We start from the raw sequence: 21,791 nt of genomic DNA, 5'->3' as shown, positions 1-21,791 counted from the left end.
ATGTCACCATGTGGTAAATGTCAGAATGTAAATCAGGGAGAGGAAAGATTTTACAATGGGAAAACACTGACTAGATCATTTATACATAATTATTGCAAACATGAAGCAGTTTTTTATTACATTATTTTCACTGGAGTTCCTCTTTAAACCTATCACAAAAATAAATTTGTAGCAGAAAAGCATCCGAACAGTTAAACACAGCACTTTGCTCAGCAGTGGAAAGCCCCTTCAGCTTATGATCCACATCCAAGAGGAGATATCATCTTTTGTTTACATTCCCTTGTTTGCTACATTCCTAGCTGTGCTGAAAAGGAACTTTCTCTCTGCTTCAAGCATGCACACAGTTCAAAACGCTCAGTAGAAGACTTTAATATATAATTACAGCAACTGAATACAACGCAATGGCAGCTTTCAGAGCAGATAAACTGTATTTTGGGAACTTGTAATTGGACAATATTACTTGTGCACAAATGCAAATACAAATGTATGGATGTTAAAAAAGTAGGAACATACATTTTTATTTAATATCATGTCAAGAGTTTTATTCCACTTTAAGGGGCCAGAGACCCCAAGTACGCATGTGGTTAAGCTTTTTTTTCCCCTTTATAGCAATCACTCAAAATAAAGACTGCTTTTTCTTAGCAAATGGGACTTTCTATTATAATAGCATACCTACCCCTTTGCTTTCATAAACATGACATTTTATAACAAAATAAAAAAGGGGGGTTGGAGGGTTTACATTACCTTTAAAATTGCCCTAAACCATGCAATAAATTAAATTTTCACATGTAGAGCAGGCAAAATTAATTCCACAGAGCCTGCTCACATCAAATAAAAAAATTACCTTTTCCTGGATTCGGACTGCAGGTCAGGTAAGAATATGTATATTTGGGCTACAGAAATACTGTATCCCTGTTGAGATGTGCTGTACAACTCAAGGGGCTAATGCAGAGTACATGTAGCCGAGTTGGGCTCTGGTTGGTAACGCTATCCAATGCCTAACACTAAGCCACCCCTTGCGGGGAGGGAATCAGCGGGGAGGGAAGGGACTCAGGCGAGGACCGGAGCTATGGAGGAGACGGGGGAGCGGCAGAGAGTGACAGATCCAGAGGTTAACAGTCGGCTGCGACATGCTGCGTGTCGACAGCTCGGCGTATGATTTATGGGGGCAGGGCAGAGCACAGGGGGGGGGGGGGGGATCAGTATAGCAACAGAGGCTGGGCAGTATATGCAGACCCAGCCTCTGTGTGCAATTAGCATTCTTAGAACCCACCTCGGGTTCTCTTTAAATTATACCACCTATTTGTAACTTGCTAAGCATAAATCCCCTCTGTATATCATACTCCACCACATCCCCTGCCTCTCGGTACCCTAGGGCTTATTTATACCTCCTCCCACCTCACTATGCTCTGTATATCCTACCTCAATAATCATCTGTGCCCTGTTACCCAATTTATATGTTTCAGAAGTTACTACAGAACTTTAGCACTCACCATTACAGGCACAACCATCAAGGTAAATTGTACTTACATGCAGTAAGTGGTACAACTCCCAGCCAGGCAAAGGCCACTAGTGTATAGTGAAACCAGTATCTGATTGCCGTGCCAATACTTGTTATTAGACCAGCGCAGATGTCCTGTATTGGAAGCCGAGAAGGCATGTCTGGAGAGTAAACTTTAAAAAAAAACAAAAAAAAAACCATGGTCATGAAAGAAGAGTATGTTAAGCATGATTTAAAGCACAAATGTGCTTACTAAGCAAAATATGTGACACACAGTTTCCTGTTCATATCCCATCAAGACTGCTAACTGAATAGGAGAAACATTTATAAAATGTCCTTCAGAACTCACAGTAGCTAATTGGCTGACGCACCAATATAATTGAATCAGGATAAACCTGTGAAAGAAACATGATCTGCACACCTTCAAGGACCATAGGCTTCAATTCATCAAAGGGTGTTCGATAACAAAACCCCAGTCCTTAAAATACCGCATTCGGTATTTTACACTTCACTGTGCTAATTCATCAATATTTTCCCATGTGTGGTAGAGGTTCGTTAAGTTACCGAAGTACTACGGCTTCAGTTCATCAAAGGCTGTTAGATAACAGCAGAGTGGTGCAGAGCAGCTTGGAATGTCTCTGTGTTGTTACAAGCTGATAACAATAGAAGGCATCTAGACATCCCTTTATGTAAACGTGTTATATTTACTGTTACTTACACTGCCTCTGCTGCTCTGAATCTGTCCATCAGTGTTTCTTAACATTTTACTTATTTGCCACAACGTAGATAAACTTCCTGGAGACATTACAAATGCCATGCTTGGTGATTTCACCACTTGCATCTTTGCATATTCAAACAGGGACTCAAAGGGTTAAACGAGACCGAAGGACATCTGGGGATATCTTTTGTCCCGTTCTCTCTGCTCACTGCCTGGGGGGTCTGAAAGCTTGTGTGGAGAAGCCTGTGACCTATCAGCGGCACTTGCAGGAGAACAGGGGCTGTTTCTATTGGCTGCCTGCTCCTGTTAATCATGAAAACATTCACACAGAAGGCTTTCGAAGCCTGTAACGACAGGGGAGAGCTGGAGATAAACACCGAATGTGCTAGCGAATGTGGTAACCTTGATGAATTAACATTTACTGACATTTGCTGACATGTGTTGAGCACAAGTCGGTAATTTATCTCATTGCTCTGTGATTTCAGCTTCTCATTCGGTAACAGCTTTGATGAATTAACATTTTCTTAAGTGCTCCGTTAACTCAGCTGTTTTCAGCATTACCGAATGCGGTAATGCTTGATGAATTGAAGCCAAAGTGTTCGATTTAAAAATACAATTATTGACCTCTGACTGTAAGATGCCATTTTTTTTTCAATAGTGGTATATAACAGCAGTCCATCCTGGAGGACATTTGGAGGAAATGCTGATAATCCCAATACATAGACACAGGTACACAATACATGTAAAACTCAGCTAGGATGTGGAAGCATAGACCAGTTTAACTGCATGCTTGGCAGATCCCTGAACCACTGGCACCTTAGTAAGGGTGCCCATACATGGTACAATTCTTCATTTTTTTCGATTCGATAATTTAGTTCGATTATTCCGTTAGATCGAATATAAAGATTTTTCCAGCATGTCCGATCTGATTTTTCTAAAAAAAAAAACACACACACAAAAAAAAAAAAAGATAATCGTTCGAATTTCTTGATCGAAAAAAAAAATATTTTCAACTTTCATTTGATTATTTAGGTTGAATAAACGGGATAATCAAACATTTTTATTGTACAATGTATGGCCACCATAAGGGTGACTGTAATGCAGAATTCAAGGCATATGGACATGTTCAAAATAGAGGATTAACCCACAAGGGTTGTGCTTATCTACATTACTTTGCAATGTGTCGTATGTTAAAAGGTTGACAGCAGGGGCGTTGCTAGGATCCTAGGACAGGGGTCCCCAACCTTTTTCGGCCCGGGGACCGGTAACCGTCCAAAATCTTCTCTGGGGCCCGCGGGGGTTGGGGGGGGGGGGGGGTGGATATTCGCGGCGGCACAGCAAGCACCCAGTATAGCTAATATAGTGCCCAGTGTGCCCCAGTATAGCTAGTATAGTGCCCCAGTATAGCTAGAATAGTGCCCCATGTGCCCCAGTATAGCTAGAATAGTGCCCCATGTGCCCCAGTATAGCTAATATAGTGCCCCATGTGCCCCAGTATAGCTAGTATAGTGCCCCAGTATAGCTAGAATAGTGCCCCATGTGCCCCAGTATAGCTAGAATAGTGCCCCATGTGCCCCAGTATAGCTAGTATAGTGCCCCAGTATAGCTAGAATAGTGCCCCATGTGCCCCAGTATAGCTAGTATAGTGCCCCAGTATAGCTAGTATAGTGCCCCAGTATAGCTAGAATAGTGCCCCATGTGCCCCAGTATAGCTAGTATAGTGCCCCAGTATAGCTAGTATAGTGCCCCAGTATAGCTAGAATAGTGCCCCATGTGCCCCAGTATAGCTAGAATGGTGCCCCATGTGCCCCAGTATAGCTAGAATAGTGCCCCCATGTGCCCCAGTATAGCTAGAATAGTGCCCAATGTGCCCCAGTATAGCTAGAATAGTGCCCCCATGTGCCCCAGTATAGCTAGAATAGTGCCCCATGTGCCCCGTATAGCTAGAATAGTGCCCCAGTATAGCTAGAATAGTGCCCCAGTATAGCTAGAATAGTGCCCCAGTGTAGCGCTACATGTGCCCCAGTGTAGGCCACCCTCCGCCCCGCGGCCGCCGCTCCTGTTACCTTATGAGCTGGCGGCTGCTTCCTGTCACAGATTCCCGTAGCCGCTCTCCTCCGTACAGCATCTTCTATTTACAGCAGCGCGTCGCACGGCTGCTGTAAGGAGGGAAGGAGGCGGGCAGCGGTTCCCATGGTAACGGCGAACGCCGCTACAGGAAGCCGCTGCCCCGCCTCCTTCCCTCCTTACAGCAGCCGCACAGGAAGCGCTGCTGTATAGTACTAGGAGATGCTATACGGAGGACAGCAGCTACGGGGAATCAGTGACAGGAAGCGGCCGCCAGCTAATAAGATGACAGGAGCGGCGGCCGCGGGGGGAGGAGGGGCGAGAGGTCAGACCCGCCGCGGCCCAGCTGGCAACTGCCCACGGACCGGCAGTGGGCCGCGGCCCGGTGGTTGGGGACCCCTGTCCTAGGAGATCCCGGGCACTTCAGCCAGAAAATGGGTGTGGCTATGCACCAAAATGTGGGTGGAGACAAATTTACATGAACTTGCCTGCCCAGCAAAATGTAGGATGAAGCCCCCTCTCCCTTAAAGAGAACCCGAGGTGGGTTTGAAGAATATTATCTGCATACAGAGGCTGGATCTGCCTATACAGCCCAGCCTCTGTTGCTATCCCAAACCCCCCTAAGGTCCCCCTGCACTCTGCAATCCCTCATAAATCACAGCCACGCTGCTGACAAACAGCTTGTCAGAGCTGGCTGTGTTTATCTGTATAGTGTCAGTCTGCTGCTCTCCCCGCCTCCTGCAGAACTCCAGTCCCCGCCTGCATCCCTTCCCTCCCTGCTGATTGGAGGGAAGGGACGGGGGCAGGGACCGGAGCTATGCAGGAGGCGGGGGAGCAGCTGAGACTGACACTACAGATGTAAACACAGCCTCACAGCACGGCTGTGATTTATGAGGGATTGCAGAGTGCAGGGGGACCTTAGTGGGGTTTGTGATAGCAACAGAGGCTGGGCTGTATAGGCAGATCCAGCCTCTGTATGCAGATAACATTCTTTAAACACACCTCGGGTTCTCTTTAAAGTGAACCTAAAGTCAGGATGAAAAAATGAGTTTAACTCACCTGGGGCTTCCCTCAGCCCCCTGAAGCTGATCGTTGCCCATGCTGACTCCATCAGATGTCCCTGGACCGGCCGGCGGCGACTTCCGGTTTCGCCGTCACCGGTCGACAGGCTGGGAACACGAGTGATTCTTCGCGTTCCCAGCCAGAATAGCGTCCCCTATGCTGCTATTGCGGCCTTCCTATGTTGCAATAGCAGCATAGGGGACGATATTCAGCCCGGAACGCGAAGAATCACTCGCGTTCCCAGCCTGTCGGCCGGTGACGGCGAAACCGGAAGTCGCCGCCGGCCGGTCCAGGGACATCTGATGGAGTCAGCATGGGCACCGATCAGCTTCAGGGGGCTGAGGGAAGCCCCAGGTGAGTTAAACTAATTTTTTCATCCTGACTTTAGGTTCACTTTAATACATAAAAAAAAAAAAAAACTAAAATGCAACATATCAAATAAATAGGTAGCGTCATTTAAACATAACTAAGCAGATTTACCTGGCTTCTGCGCTGGCTGGTCTGGCTTTCTGTTGGGCGGGCTGGCCTGCTGCCAGGTTGTCTGGCAGTCTCCATAGCATTCTCTGACAGTCTAGAGCACCCCCTCCCATGTTCCCACTGGCCTTCCTTTGAGGGACCACAACTCCCAGCATGTCCCCATAGGAAAACCACAGCTCCCTCCATGCCCCCATAAAGGCATCACAGTGCCCAGCATGGCACCACTGCACCCAGTATGCCCACATAAAGGCACCACAGCATCCAGCATAGCGCTGATTGATGCGCCACAGCTCTCCCAGCATGTCCGCTATTCAAGCAACACAGCTGACTCTGCCTGGGGGACATTCGGGGCATCCCAGAATAGATCGGGGCACATGCCACTGATCTTTGGGGCTAGCAAGGCCCTGGTTGACAGTTTGCTATATACGAAGGACCGACAATGTACTAATGTGCCATCAGTTGGTGCCCTTGAAACAAAAATGTGCAGAATCAGGATGCAGAATGTCAGTTTTTTTTCTGCGTGCGAACAACATATTAAGTGTGGACTAGCCCATTGATTAACAGGAGTTCTCAGTTTTTCTGTGCAGAAAACGCGCACGAAAACAGTCAAGTGTGTTCCCTGCCTCACAGATTCACTCATCCAGGCACCACGGTTATCCCTACAGCTAAGTTAAAAGCCGGGGTCTTAGTTCACAGAAGAATGCATTCTTATGCTTAGTCACCTACACTGCGCAGAAGTACCCAGGTAAACGTAGGTGTCCTAACTCTGGCCCTGTAACATGCATAGTGCAGACATGCAAACATTCCTTGCATCAAACCTATCTAGGGATTGGGAGCACACATCCTGACGTCCTCTCCTGGGACAGATAGCACATCTTACAAATCGCACAAGGGAGCTAACGTAATGTATCCATGTGCACCATGCACATACACCAGCATAAGCTGTGTGCATGCTAAAAAAAAAAAAAAAATAACACATACAGGGGAAGGAGGGAATGCACTGAATTAAAACCCTGGCCACAGGGGTCAGTAACAAGGAAAAGAAAACCATATATCCAGGCACTTCACCTCTAGTTAGGACATTAAATAAGTTAAGGAAAGGGAGGCACTGAAGGGGGTGTGGCCAGAAAATTAGCAAAAATCAGTAACCCTTCGCACTGTCGCATGCAAATCTTCAAACAAATGCATTCACAGATTCACTCATCCAGGCACCACTGTTATCCCTACATAAGCATCATATCCCTACATAAGCATAAGCATCCCTGCTTAGTCACCTACACTGCGCAGAAGTACCCAGGTAAACGTAGGAGTCCTAATTCTGGCCCTGTAACATGCATAGTGCAGACATGCAAACATTCATTGCATGAAACCTATCTAGGGATTAGGAGCACACATCCTGACTTTTTTTTTTTTTTTTGAGTTTCATCTAGCGCATACATGTTAAACTCCGGCCCGCAGGCCAAATCTGGCCCTCAGAGCCATTAAATTTGGCCCCCAAGTGGGTTTCCCACTTTGCATTATGTTTGGCCCACTCTAGACCAACAGAGAAGATATATTGGAGGAGAAGTCCTAGAACACCATGGAAGTCATTTGGGGGAGCAGCAAACCACTAGACACCAGGGAACTGTATAGGGAAGAGAAGGGGCCACTAGACACCAGGGAACTGTATAGGGGTTAGAGGAGGGCCATTAGACCCCTGGGAACTTTATAAGGGAGGAAGGTACCCAGTAGATATTGTGGGTGGCCCACGGCTTAGTCCCAGTGTTCACTTTTGGCCCACTTTGTATCGGAGTTTGACACCCCTGATCTACCGCATGTAGAAAGCTTAAGAATTCATGTACAATTAGGGAATGGGGATACATTGCATGCTGCCCTATTTAATCCAAGTAAATTGTTTTACTACATAATCAGTTTCAATTCAGCATTCAATTAGGGCAGGAGCTTCTGTCCACTTTTAAGCAATACATCAATGTTACAGATACTCTTTGCTCAAAAGCAGACCGAAGCTCATTGATGTGCTCAGGCCCTAAAGCAATTTGACTGCAACAAAATATTGCAAAACGTACGTGGACTGAAATTTTTTTTTTTATTCTAACAACTTTGAACATAAGAATAATAAATATTAAGCAAACTTACTTGGTGTAAAAGCAAATCTGTGCTTGCATAGTTCACAGTATTCTTTTCTGCTGTGTTTAAGCCACTGAACTAAGCTAGAAGGGGAGGAAAAAAAAAAACAGTTTAGAATGCCTTCCTTATCAACTAGTTGGACTTAAAGTGGACCTGCACTCTTGCACAGGACAAAAGGAAAACATATAGAAACCCTGTATGTATTTAGAGAGTTTAGCCTGTATAATTCCACCTCATGTGACTAAGCACAAGTTGTAATTTGATCTCTCAGCTGTGTCAGCTGCCTGCCACGGCAGAGAGTTAATTGGTAAAAACAGGATTATGCCATTTTCACTACAGTTACTTTTTTAGGGGCCAATTCAGCCACGTGGTAAACACTGTTTTTGGGGGCTGAGGAAAGTGTGGTTTTAAAGGGATCAACCGCAGTCCATTCAAATGAATGAAACTTTTTTTTTTTTCCCAACGACACTTATAGCTTTTTGAATCAAAGTAAACCGGAGACACAGGGATTAAAAAAAATAAATAAATAAATAAAAATAAAAATTGTACATACCTCGGGCTTCCCCCAGCCCCCTCCAGGCTGATCGCTCCCTCGCCATCCTCCTCCGCCACCTGTAATGTCTGCCAATTCGCTGCAGAAAGTCCACCGGTCTGGGGCATCCTGCCCATACCAGTCACTGAGCGCATTCTGCACCTGTGCAATACTAGTGCACAGTGAGTGTGCGTGGCCGGACAGCGCCAGCACCTACTGACGGATTTTCGGGGCCAAACTGTGGATGGTCCAGGAGGCGGAGGACAGCGAGCAGCCTGGAGGAATACCCAGGTATGTATTTTTTTTTATTTTTCTCGTCTCAGGTACATAAGAGATCCCATTGTCTCATCTTGGACACTATGGCTATCATTCATAAAGGCAGTGCGATAAAAAAAATCTGGGAGGGAAAATACCGCATTCGGTATTTTAGACTTCTGTGTGCTCATTCATAAACATTTTAACAGCTGCGGTAGAGGGGATTTTCCGAACTGAGTTGTTACATTAATGAGCGGCTAGTTGATTTGTTACATTCCTGGTCTCCGTGCAGAGACAGCGTTACAATAAAAAACAGCCCCAGCATCCCTTCAGATGTGCATTTTTTTTTTCTGCCTCTGGCAGCCCTGAATCTTCTCTGAATCTGTCTATTAGTCTTTCTAAACAATCTATGTAATTGCCACAACTTAGAAAAACTTCAAGAAACTTTACACATGCAGGCTTTCTGAAGTGAAATATATTTGAAAACAGGTACCCAAGAGGTTAAAAACACAGCCTGGGCATTCCGGGATGCCTTGTTTGTTCTGCTCACACTGCTGCTGCCTGGGGGAGATCTGTCCCCATTAACTTTCTGGCTTATCGCTTCTTCAGCTGGCTTATCGCCACTTCAAAGCAGGCGGCATTTCTTCGTGTCAATACCAGCTGCTCTTATCTTTATGAATTGACACTTATTACATGTGCTGGAAGTGTTCACCGCACAAGGTGGTAAGTTATCTCCCTGCTCGGGAATGTCAGCTTTTCATGCGAAAACAGCTTTTATGAATGGACACTTTGTTAAGTGCACGGGAAAGTCTGCCGTTTTCAGCATTACCGCATGCGGTAATGCTTTATGAATGGTACTCTATTTGTTGCAAACTTTTGCCACCCAATAGCACACAATTTTTGAAACAATTAGTTAAGGCACACTGCATAGCGCTAGCTCTCTACGGCTTAGTAAATCCGGGTCTAAGTGACAAATGTAGTATCCGGAAGCCTTAGAAGAATAATCAAAATGCTGTGAAAAACATGCACGTATATATATATATATATATATATATATATATATATATATATATATATATATATATATATATATATATATATATATATATATATATATATATATATATATATATATATATATATATATATACAGGATCTTCTCAAAAAATTAGCATATTGTGATAAAGTTCATTATTTTCTGTAATGTACTGATAAACATTAGACTTTCATATATTTTAGATTCATTACACTACAACTGAAGTAGTTCAAGCCTTTTATTGTTTTAATATTGATGATTTTGGCATACAGCTCATGAAAACTCAAAATTCTTATCTCAAAAAATTAGCATATTTCATCCGACCAATAAAAAAAAGGGGTTTTTAAAACAAAAAAAAGTCAACCTTCAAATAATTATGTTCAGTTGTGCACTCAATACTTTGTCGGGAATCCTTTTGCAGAAATGACTGCTTCAATGTGGCGTGGCATGGAGGCAATCAGCCTGTGGCACTGCTCAGGTGTTATGGAGGCCCAGGATGGTTTGATAGCGGCCTTAAGCTCATCCAGAGTGTTGGGTCTTGTGTCTCTCAACTTTCTCTTCACAATATCCCACAGATTCTCTATGGGGTTCAGGTCAGGAGAGTTGGCAGGCCAATTGAGCACAGTAATACCATGGTCAGTAAACCATTTACCAGTGGTTTTGGCACTGTGAGCAGGTGCCAGGTCGTGCTGAAAAATGAAATCTTCATCTCCATAATGCTTTTCAGCAGATGGAAGCATGAACCCACTTTTGAACCAGAAACAGCGGCAGAGGCGCCTGACCTGGGCTACAGAAAAGCAGCACTGGACTGTTGCTCAGTGGTCCAAAGTTCTTTTTTCGGATGAAAGCAACTTTTACATGTCATTCGGAAATCAAAGTGCCAGAGTCTGGAGGAAGACTGGGGAGAGGGAAATGCCAAAATGCCTGAAGTTCAGTGTCAAGTACCCACAGTCAGTGATGGTCTGGGTTGCCATGTCAGCTGCTGGTGTTGGTCCACTGTGTTTTATCAAGGGCAGGGTCAATGCAGCTAGCTATCAGGAGATTTTGGAGCACTTCATGCTTCCATCTTCTGAAAAGCTTTATGGAGATGAAGATTTCATTTTTCAGCACGGCCTGGCACCTGCTCACAGTGCCAAAACCACTGGTCAATGGTTTACTGACCATGGTATTACTGTGCTCAATTGGCCTGCCAACTCTCCTCACCTGAACCCCATAGAGAAGCTGTGGGATATTGTAAAGAGAAAGTTGAGAGAGGCAAGACCCAACACTCTGGATGAGCTTAAGGCCGCTATCGAAGCATCCTGGGCCTCCATAACACCTGAGCAGTGCCACAGGCTGATTGCCTCCATGCCACGCTGCATTAAAGCAGTCATTTCTGCAAAAGGATTCCCGACCAAGTATTGAGTGCATAACTGAACATAATTATTTGAAGATTGACTTTTTTTGTTTTAAAAACACTTTTCTTTTATTGGTCGGATAAAATATGCTAATTTTTTGAGATAGGAATTTTGAGTTTTCATGAGCTGTATGCCAAAATCATCAATATTAAAACAATAAAAGGCTTGAACTACTTCAGTTGTAGTGTAATGAATCTAAAATATATGAAAGTCTAATGTTTATCAGTACATTACAGAAAATAATGAACTTTATCACAATATGCTAATTTTTTGAGAAGATCCTGTATATATATATATATATATATATATATATATATATATATATATATATATATATATCTCATTGCTGTTTACGAGTAAGAAACAAAACAAAAAAAGTCAAATATACCATATAAAAGTCTAATATTTTAGAAGGGAAATTAAGTTTATTGCATTTACAGAAAGTGCTCAATAATTGTTTAAATAAAATTAGACAGGTGCATACATTTGGGCATTTTATTGATGTCATTTTATTGATTCCAAAACCTTTAGAACTAATTATTGGAACTCAAAATTGGCTTAGGGAACTCAGCGACCCTTGACCTACATAAACCGGTGAATCCAATTATAAGAGAGTATTTAAGGGGGTCAATTGTAAGTTTCCCTCCTCTTTTAAAATTTCCCTGAAGAGTAGCACCATGTGGGTCTCAAAACAACTCTCAAATGACCTGAAGACAGAGATTGTTCACCATCATGGTTTAGTGGAAGGATATAGAAAGCTGTCTCAGAGATTTCAGCTGTCTGTTTCCACAGTTAGGAACATATTGAGGAAATGGAAGACCACAGGCTCATTTCAAGTTAAGGCTTGAAGTGGCAGACCAAGAAAAATCTCGGATAAACAGAAGCGATGAATGGTGAGAACAGTCAAAATCAACGCACAGACTAGCACCAAAGATCTACAACATCATCTTGCTGCAGATGGAGTCACTGTGCATCGTTCAACCATTCAGCGCACTTTACACAAGGAGATGATGTATGCCGAGGAAGCCTTTTCTCCGCCCACAGCACAAACAGAGCCACTTGAGGTATGCTAAAGCACATTTGGACAAGCCAACTTCATTTTGGAATAAAGTGCTGTGGACTGCTGAAACTAAAACTGAGTTATTTGGGCATAACAAGGGGCGTTATTCATGGAGGAGAAACAACACAGCATTTCAAGAAAAACACCTGCTACCTACAACAAAATATGGTGGAGGTTCCATTATGATGTGGGGCTGAATGGCTAGTGCAGGGACTGGAAATCTTGTCCAAGTTGACGTACACATGGATTCCACTCAATATCAGCAGATTCTGGAGACCAATGTCCAGGAATCGGTGACAAAGCTGAAGCTGCACCGGGGCTAGATCTTTCAACAAGCCAACGACCCTAAACATTGCTCAAAATCCACTAAGGCATTCATGCAGAGGAACAAGTACAATGTTCTGGAATGGCCATTTCAGTCCCCAGACCTGAATATAATTGAAAATCTGTAGTGTGAGTTAAAGAGAGCTGTCCATGCTCGGAAGTCATCAAACATGAATGAACTAGAGATGTTTTGTGAAGAGGAATGGTCCAAAATACCTTCAACCAGAATCCAGACTCCCATTGGAACCTACGGGAAGCGTTTAGAGCAGGCATGGGCAAACTTGGCCCTCCAGCTGTTAAGGAACTACAAGTCCCACAATGCATTGCAGGAGACTGACAGCCACAGTCATGACTCATAAAAGCAAATGCATTGTGGGACTTGTAGCTCCGTAACAGCTGGAGGGCAGAGTTTGCCCATGCCTGGTTTAGAGGCTATAATTTCTGCAAAAAGGATCTACTAAATATTGATTTAATTTCTTTTTTGTACCTGCCTAATTTTGTTTAAACAATTATTGCACACTTTCTGTAAATCCAATAAACTTCATTTCATACCTCTGTGTCTCTCTATTGTCGCCGCTAGTCCCCGCTGCTTTGTGCTGTCCCCCCTGAAAGTAATCACCAGGCTAGCGACAATCTGCTTGTCACTAGCCTGCTTTGTTTACCTTGCAGCTGTAAACAACTTTTTCTAGCATTGCCTCCCCGCCTCCTCCATAGTGTCGCTTCCCCCCCCCCCTGCTCTCCGCCTCCCTGGCTTCCACCAATCGGAAGCTAAGCCACAACCCAGGAAGTACTCCTGGGTGGCGGCTTAGCTTCTGATTGGGAGCGGCAGGGGGAGCTACGCTATGAAGGAGGCGGCGGAAATAGGGAGACACAGAGGCATGTCATTGTGCACATGACATGCCTCTGAGTCCTATTAAGATTTAATACATCCGCCTTCGGGTGTGTGTGTGTGTGTGTGTGTGTGTGTGTGTGTGTGTGTGTGTGTGTGTGTGTGTGTGTGTGTGTGTGTGTGTGTGTGTGTGTATACATGCACACACACACACACACACACACACACACACACACACACACACACACACACATATATATACATACATACATACATACATACATTTGTATCCTTTTCAAATATTTGATCAGCAGTTGGGATTTTTTTACACACACACACACACACACACACACACACACACACACACACACACACACACACACACACACACACACACACAATATTAAATGGTTTCAATATTTTAAATGGATTGGATCAGTGAATGCTGTGGATTGAAAAAAAAAACAAAAAAAAAAAAAAAAAAAAAACGAAAAACAAAAACAATCTTAAAATTAACCAAAAGATCTGCTTGAACATATGATTGCCCCCTTTGAAAAATCACACTGCTAAACATTTATAGTGCTCAATTGTTATAAAGGCAACACTGTTTCATGTTCACAATAAAGCATATAAAATAAACCATTAATGAAAATGGCTAAGGCGTCAATACTGAAGTGAACAAAAATAAATAAATAAATAAACTTACCACTCTTGATGAATAAATTTAATACTGCCAGTACACACACATGGATGATAAAGAGGTTTCTCTGTGGTTCCCTCTGATCGACACACCCTGCATATATCTTCTAGGCAAAAACAGAGAAAGATATTAACTCTGAAAACCGGAGAACCGAAAAGTATATAAATGCACAGAATCTGAATTTGTATGACTGCATAAACCTCAAAGTATAATGACAAAGAGATAAAAAAAAAAAAAAAAACATAAAAAAGGATTAAACTTGGACATGTTCTTTCCACCAAACAGTGGAATTCTTACATGGAACATGACTACAAAATCAAATCTCCTACAGACTGAACTGAAAAGGAAGTTTTAATAATTTAACATAGTTAACATATCTGCAAGTATCATTCCTAAACAAAGTTAAGGCGCGTACACACACCGGATTCCCGGGGCGGCCGTTCTAGCGATAGTTTACCTGTGTGTATAGTCTGTCAGCAGGCTGATGAGGCTGGTTTTGACAGATCCGCTCATCAGCCTGCTGACAGACTGTACACACAGGAAAACTGTCGCTAGAACAGCCACCCCAAGGGCAGGTCTGACGACCCATCGTTTGAATAAATCAGGCGTGTGTACGCGCCTTTACACTTTGATGTTTAAAGCAAGTTTTGCCTTCTTATTTGCATTATATTACAGTCAGGCTGTGGAGTCAGTGTCATAAGCAATTTTTGGGCATCTGGAGACAGGAGTCATATCAAGTTATCAACAAAATGTTCCAACTCCTAATATATTTAAATTATAATTTATTTTTATAAAGTACTGCCCTGCTGTAAGAATAAAGCCCAGTATTTACCAGTAGTAGGGATGATTAAAAAGATGCTAATAATGTGAGTTTATGCACATTTTTATGCAAATCTATACAGCTTCAATGACAATGACAATTTAAACATGTGTTTTTAAATTGATTGGTCCATTTGCAAACTGTATATATTTGCATAAAAATTTGCATCAACTAGGAAATATTTGCATCTCATTGATCCTCCCCAACCTGTATGCTTACAACTAAGAAACAGACTCCCCACATACCATACAATCAGATAAATATCTGAAAGGATTACAATGAATAGCCCAAATCACAGTACAAATATAGTCTTTATTGGAGGAATAAAATTAAAAACAACAAAAAGCAAGGCATGGCCACCATACCTCCTCAAAAGTGGTAAGCTTTATACGGGCCTGAAAGTGGACCTGAATTCTTGCACAAGACAGAAGGAAAACAGATAGAAATGCACCCTGTATGTACTTAGACACAGATTAGGGAGAAATTAGATAGGATAAATTCACTAAGCACAAGTTGTAACTTGATCCCTCAGCTGTGTCAGCTGACTGCCACGCAGAGAGTTGATTTGTAAGCACAGGATGTTAACAATATGTCTGCTCCCATGAGAGCAGGAAGTAGACAAACTGCAGATTTATTGCAAGATTTGTATCAGCTGTATCAAAGAAATGTTTAAACATTATTATGCTGTTGCTTATATTTTAGAGCAGAGAGGAAGTTCTGAGTTTAGGTATGTTTAAGTAAAATACCCCTTGGCTTCCCAAAGTTCCCAGTGGTTTCTCTGGAGATCATTTGACTCAGCAAAACTTATTTCTTGTCACGTTCATTTTAAAATCTCACTAAAATTTAGTTCACACTGCAAATCACAAAACTCCATGCAAAGTGATTTTGAAGAAAGTGCTATTTTTCAGCACTCCTGCAAGTGCTCCAAAAATGCTGTATGCAGCACAATGGCAGTTTTACACAAATCGCAATGCTGCAGTACATTGGCACATGCTTTGATTATTGCCAGTGTCCGACAAAGCACCACACGCAATATGGCGACGGTCCTCCTTCCCTCCCCTGGCCACCTCTAATATGGCCGACAGCCCTTCCTTCCTTAATAGCCGCACACAACATGGCGGCATTTCCTCCCAGTCCTACAGGATGTGACGTTGGCCTAACCTTACGTCACACAGACCAGGAAGTGGGCAGATACATCTGCCACTATAAACAAACATCGGCGGCTTGTGCGCCGCTTATGGTGCCCAGAAATCTCGGACATTTACCACAGGTAAGCCCTACTTTTTATCCATTCATCTTACGCTGAGTCTCATGCCCTACTCCCTTCCCCGGACATTGCTTTACATAGCGCTTATCTTAGGGGGTACCCGCCCTTATCACAATTATTGATACTATCTAACTGACACTTTCTCCTCCGAGAAATACAGTATTCTTTCCCTCTTTTCTAGTTATTCACTACAGACATACATTTACATATATGTGTTATAAGTACACTATTCCCATTGTTTTATATATGTATATGTTTTTTCATATATATTGCCTACCGTTTAGTGTGCTCTGTGTATCTAATATATGCATATGATATGCCATATGTAACTAATGTACTGATATCAATCTGTCTGCCCCCTATATATTGTACTACTATGTGGTCCCTGCGTGATCTAATTGGCCCCATCTTACTATTATATATTATATTATATATTAGTCACTTACTGACCAAGTAATATCCCTATTCACGTTTCATTCCCCAATTTTTTAGTCATTCTTATCTGTACTAATTTTTATTGCTGGCCCATCTGTATGTTTTAACAATAATGGTAAATTCTGCAGGTGACCGTTTATTATGGTATGTTGATTTATTTTGACTGTACATTTTAAGGTTATGTGTTCTTAACTAATCTTTTACAGAATTGACATTTTAGAGGCCACATAATTTCCTAGTTGATCCCTTTGTATCAGAAGGCTGTGGTCATACGTTTATAACCCCCTCATGTTTTATATATGTGTCTCTACATGCATTATAATGCGTTTAGATTTTTATATATATTGATATTTTGATGTAAGTTGTTTCTGAGTGCCATCTGGAATGTTCTCTTTTAAAGCATGAGTATTTGACCTGAGGAAGCGACTTCGGTCGCGAAACGTGTTGTCTTAAGTGCACAATAAATTTACTGCCTATATATCGGCTTGAGAGTCTTTTCATTACAGGTAAGACGTTTTATTCTTACCTTAGAGATTGTTCAAAAATAAGTTATAACAGTACAGTACTAAAGGGCGCCTCCGTGCATTGCAACTACCTGAGTGTTATACCCTACGTGTTAGGAGAGGTGTCACTATCTTTGTATAGGACACTTTTTTTCTTAAGGAGCAGCGACCTGAAAGGCCGAGTGGAGACGGTACTTCTCCATATGTGTTGAAAGTGGTTGCCGTCAAAAGCAACCTACTTTTGTGAGTATAATCTTTGTTACCTTGTCCGTATACCGAGACGTTATCACACGATAGTGGGCTCCCGGTGCCCCTGTGTTTTTTATCTTTTGTTTTATCCAGTTCGAAGCACTGAAAAAGCTCAGGAAAAACGCTGTAGTGTGTACTAGAATTTACACATTTCAACAAGGTTTTATTCTTTTTTGTCCTCCATTGTACACGAGACCAACAAAGTTTAATTAAACATACTACAGTATATCTATTTTCACAAGGATATCAAAGTGCACTCACACATAGCTCCCAACTTTGTGAGATAAGAAAGAGGGACACTTAAGCCGCACCCCTAATCACACCCCCGACACACTCCTAGTCATGCATACCATAAAGATTTCATAAGAAAATTATGGTTTATAATTCAAAACGCACTGGTCCTTTCTATCCTGGGTTATTCTCCTTCATATTAGCACTTGAACATAAGAAATATAGCAATTTAAAGGATGGGAATAGAGTTTGAAGTCAATTAAACATTTACCAGTAGAAAAATACATATATTTACACAGAACTGTACATGAGTCCTGAAAACACATGAGAAGAAAAGAGACAGAGAGACAGGGTTCCCAAACGGGGACTGTCCCTTCAAAAGAGGGACAGTTGGGAGCCATGCTCACAGTTAATCCCCAAACAAGGATAAACTGAGGCACAAATCACACCACGAAGAATCACCGCAAGTAAGCTATGGAGGCATGTATCCCTTAGGGACAGAACAAGCACACCTCTAGAGGTTTTATCTTCCTTGCATTGCATTGCATGCATTGCATCACTGTTTGTTTCCACAACAGTACTCTAAATTATTATTTATTTTTTAACTACTGTGCACTGCAGGGTATCCAAGCCATCCAATCTTTGGAACACAAAAGTAGCCATACACTGATAGATGGCTGCCCAATGTGGCAAGAGATTTCAGCATGCTTTGAAAAGTAAAAAAGGCAGATTGCGGCAGTGGCTCGATGATGGAAGGTAGGAACAGCCATGAAGAGCAGTGCAGGATCCAGGACTGAGTGACCCATAATCTTACAGTCTCTTCCAGAGAATTCATTCTCTCTGACAGAATGTTCACCTAGAGCAGGGAGCCAGATGTGGCATTTAATGGCTACATCTGGCTCACAGACAAATCAGTAGGGGTTAATTCACTAAGCTACACTGCTCAAGCAGCGCAGCTTAGTGTGGCAGCGCATGTACAGTTTTCAGAATAGGCATGCTACTGCTGTAGAACTTACTCGCACTCCCCCCAAAACTAACGGCTGCTCCAATTGTCCCACTCTGGACCCTGTCAGGTCCAGTGACTTTGTAGAACGAGATCCCCGCACTTTGATTGGCCCAATAGGCTGTTTGTCACTTGACAAGCAGCCTATTGGGCCAAAGTGTGGGGATCTCATCCTACAAAGTGAATCAACCCCCAAGTCAGCTAGCTAATTGTACAAGTTGTTAGTCGGTGTTCTTCCTGTCTGGCTCTCGGGGAAATTGCTGATGTTGCTGAAACCCAAGACGTGTCTGACACTTCCGCTGCCCGGCGGATCAACTGTCTACACATCACCATGGCCCTCTGCAGCACATGCGCACTGTCCTAGTTTGAAACAGTATGTACGGCTCTCAGGAGAATACATTTTAAAATATGTGGCGTTTATAGATCGCTCAGCCAAAAAGGTTCCTAACCCCTGACCTAGAGGGACACTTTTCGCCTAGATTCACACTAGCATCAGATACGCAGTGCCCCTCACATGTCAATCACATTACCTTCCGCTGTGCGTTCAGTCTGATCCACTGTCGCTGACAAGCTCCACAATACCAATGGGAGCCTGGCAGCTACACACTGGATTTAAACACAGGTCCCATCACTATTGTGGCGCTTATCCCGAAGGCATAATAGCAGAATGTAACAAGACGGAAGGAAAGACGGAGGCAGAAGGTGACAAGAGAAGCAAACGGCCAGGTACGGGAAAAGACCTATTGAGAACAGACTCTGTTCATTCCCATAGGCTTTCACCAATGCCATAGTCATCAGCAATGGTGTCTGGAAAAGGCATGCAGGACCTAAGTTTGCTTTCTGATTCCCCTGAACTTTAAACCGACATTTAAAATGGAAAAGTCTAAGTAGCTCCTATAGGTAACATACTAAATTGTCCATTTGCCGTTTTTCTCCACGGCAGGAAACAAAACATTTTTATGTGTACTTTATTGTGAAGCCACACTAAAAAGGTAAATTCCCCTTATAAAAAAAAAATGCATTGGTTTGAGGTTAGTCCTCGCAATATGTATTGCTGAACTTAAACATCAACTGTGCTTGAATATTTTGCTTTTATGTAAATAAAACCAGTTAGGGTGGGTTTCCACTTGTGCCGAGCTTCAGTCTCAGAGACTGACGCAAGCCCCGCAATTAACAAATACCTCTAGCTGTGCCTTGCTTGGCTACAGTGTTTCAGATGTTTTGTCCAAAAATCTGAAGCAATGCTTCAGTTTTTTCCCTGCACATGAATTCGGCAGCAGTCTATTGATTTCATGGATCCGGATTCATAAGTAACAAATCACCCCTAATGGAAACTAGCCCTCAATTCCACCATGCTTCAAACAAACTGCTAGAGAGGAGTGTAAGGGAGGGTACACACTTGAAGCGTGTAGGTCATTTTCCAACACACCACCTACGTTTATCTCAGTTATGTTGCATGTATGGTTAGACAAAATAGACAATGACTTTTAGAACATAACATGCGCAGTGTGAAGTAATATACTGCACAGCTGTAGGTTTTGGGTCCCCCCACGTCAAAATTATGTGATTGAGTCCATTGATTAACATTGTGTAACAAATATTGTGGAGGCAGCTGCGGCGAATCACGCCGCCACCGCAGCTGCCTCCATCTCCTTACCTAGCAGCGCTCCCATGCCTCGGACGTCTAGCACGCCGAGGACGGGTCTCTCGTCCGCACATGAGGTCGCATTGACGCGCTCGCGCACCGTCACGACCTTTATGCGGCGATGAGGCGCATCAGCTGACTTGCAGGTTGGCTGACGCTACACTATGCGCCCCTCGCCGCTGATTGGCCAGGCACAGTGGGGCGTGCCTCGGGGTCTCTCCGGGCTCTTAAGCCCGGAGGAATCACTCGCAACTTGTCTGCTGTTGCGATCACTCAGTGTTAGCGCTCAGACCTTAGATAGATCCGGTGTGCTTTGATCCGAGAGAAAACCGGGGATTTCACACAGTGATAGGATTTGTTTGATAGCTATAATTATAATCGGAATACTGTTTATTATCTGTGCATGACTCTGGCTCGTTCTGACTATTCTTACTCGCAGTGATTCTGTACTTCTACCCATCTGATCTTGCTGCCGACTCTGCCTGTTAAAACCTTCTTGCCTTTGCCTTCTGATTTTGTTCCGTATCTGTCTGTCTGTTGCCAACTCGATTAGTCTGACCACTCTACTCTCACCAGAGGGCCCTTGTCTCTGGTGAGGGGCTCTGTACTGTTAGTGCCCTCCAACTCTTCTGGTGAGGTACAGCTATACCTATCAGTACTACTGTTACACCAAGCACTATCCTTGCTATCACATTAGCTGCTGGTATACTTGTATTATTGGTGATTCTGCAGATCACCATATATTAAGGTATATATCTGCATTATAGGTGATACTGCAGATCACCTAATAATCAGAACTCTGTTACTTGCTGACACATATCGTTAGACATTGACTTTCAGATTTAATGTGAATTTGCATGCTAGGAAATTGTATGTGGTTTACTGTAAAAGTGCCCAAAAATGATACAATCTTGATTGTATACAATAATAATACAATACAATAACATTTCTATAGCGCTTTTCTCCCAAAGGACTGAAAGCGCTTAGGCTCTCTCAGATTCAGTAATTGGTAGTAGGATGAAGTATTCACACAACAAAAATTATATTTCTGCAAATGCCAAACTGAACAGGTGGGTTTTCAGTCTGGATTTAAACACGTCCAGGGATGGAGCTGTCCTGATCTGTTGAGGTAAGGAGTTCCAAAACGTAGGGGCAGCATGACAGAAAGCTCTGGGACCAAAAGTTTCCAAGTGGACTCTGGGTATGACTAGATTATTAGAACCTGTGGATCTGAGAATGCGGGGATTGCTACGCAGCTGCAACATTTCTTTCCTGTATCCAGGGCCCAGATTATTCAGTGATTTAAATGTCAGTAGGCCGATCTTGAATAGGACCCTCCATTCTACAGGTAGCCAGTGAAGGGAGTGCAGGACTGGCGTTATGTGGCAGTGATGGGGTTGGTTGGTTAGCAGTCTGGCAGCAGTATTCTGTATCAGCTGTAGGCGGTACAAGTCTTTTTTGGAAGGTCAGTGTAGAGAGCATTGCAGTAGTCCAGTCGGGAGGTAATGAAGGCATGAACTAAAGTTGGTAGATCTTCTGGGGGGATGAGGTGC

General features: G+C 43.1%; 1 protein-coding gene across 2 annotated transcripts in view; it reads right to left on the bottom strand.

The window, feature by feature from the left end:
• Positions 1-21,791, bottom strand: part of MARCHF6 (membrane associated ring-CH-type finger 6) — a 125,493-nt gene that overhangs the window by 83,794 nt on the left and 19,908 nt on the right. Inside the window, exons 2-4 of one of the 2 annotated variants that reach the window (XM_068236596.1) lie at positions 14,092-14,188; positions 7,962-8,035; positions 1,531-1,674 (exon numbers count right to left, since the gene is read on the bottom strand). In XM_068236596.1, coding sequence (XP_068092697.1) covers positions 1,531-1,674; positions 7,962-8,035; positions 14,092-14,188 — 315 coding nt within the window. Of the gene's footprint in view, positions 1-1,530; positions 1,675-7,961; positions 8,036-14,091; positions 14,192-21,791 lie in introns of both variants that reach the window. The other variant, XM_068236595.1, reaches the window with a different exon arrangement.

Source organism: Hyperolius riggenbachi, chromosome 5, assembly GCF_040937935.1.
Source record: "Hyperolius riggenbachi isolate aHypRig1 chromosome 5, aHypRig1.pri, whole genome shotgun sequence".
Lineage (NCBI taxonomy): Eukaryota > Metazoa > Chordata > Amphibia > Anura > Hyperoliidae > Hyperolius > Hyperolius riggenbachi.
The sequence above is the reverse complement of the archived record's forward strand: the minus strand, read 5'-3'. Positions and strand labels throughout refer to the sequence as shown.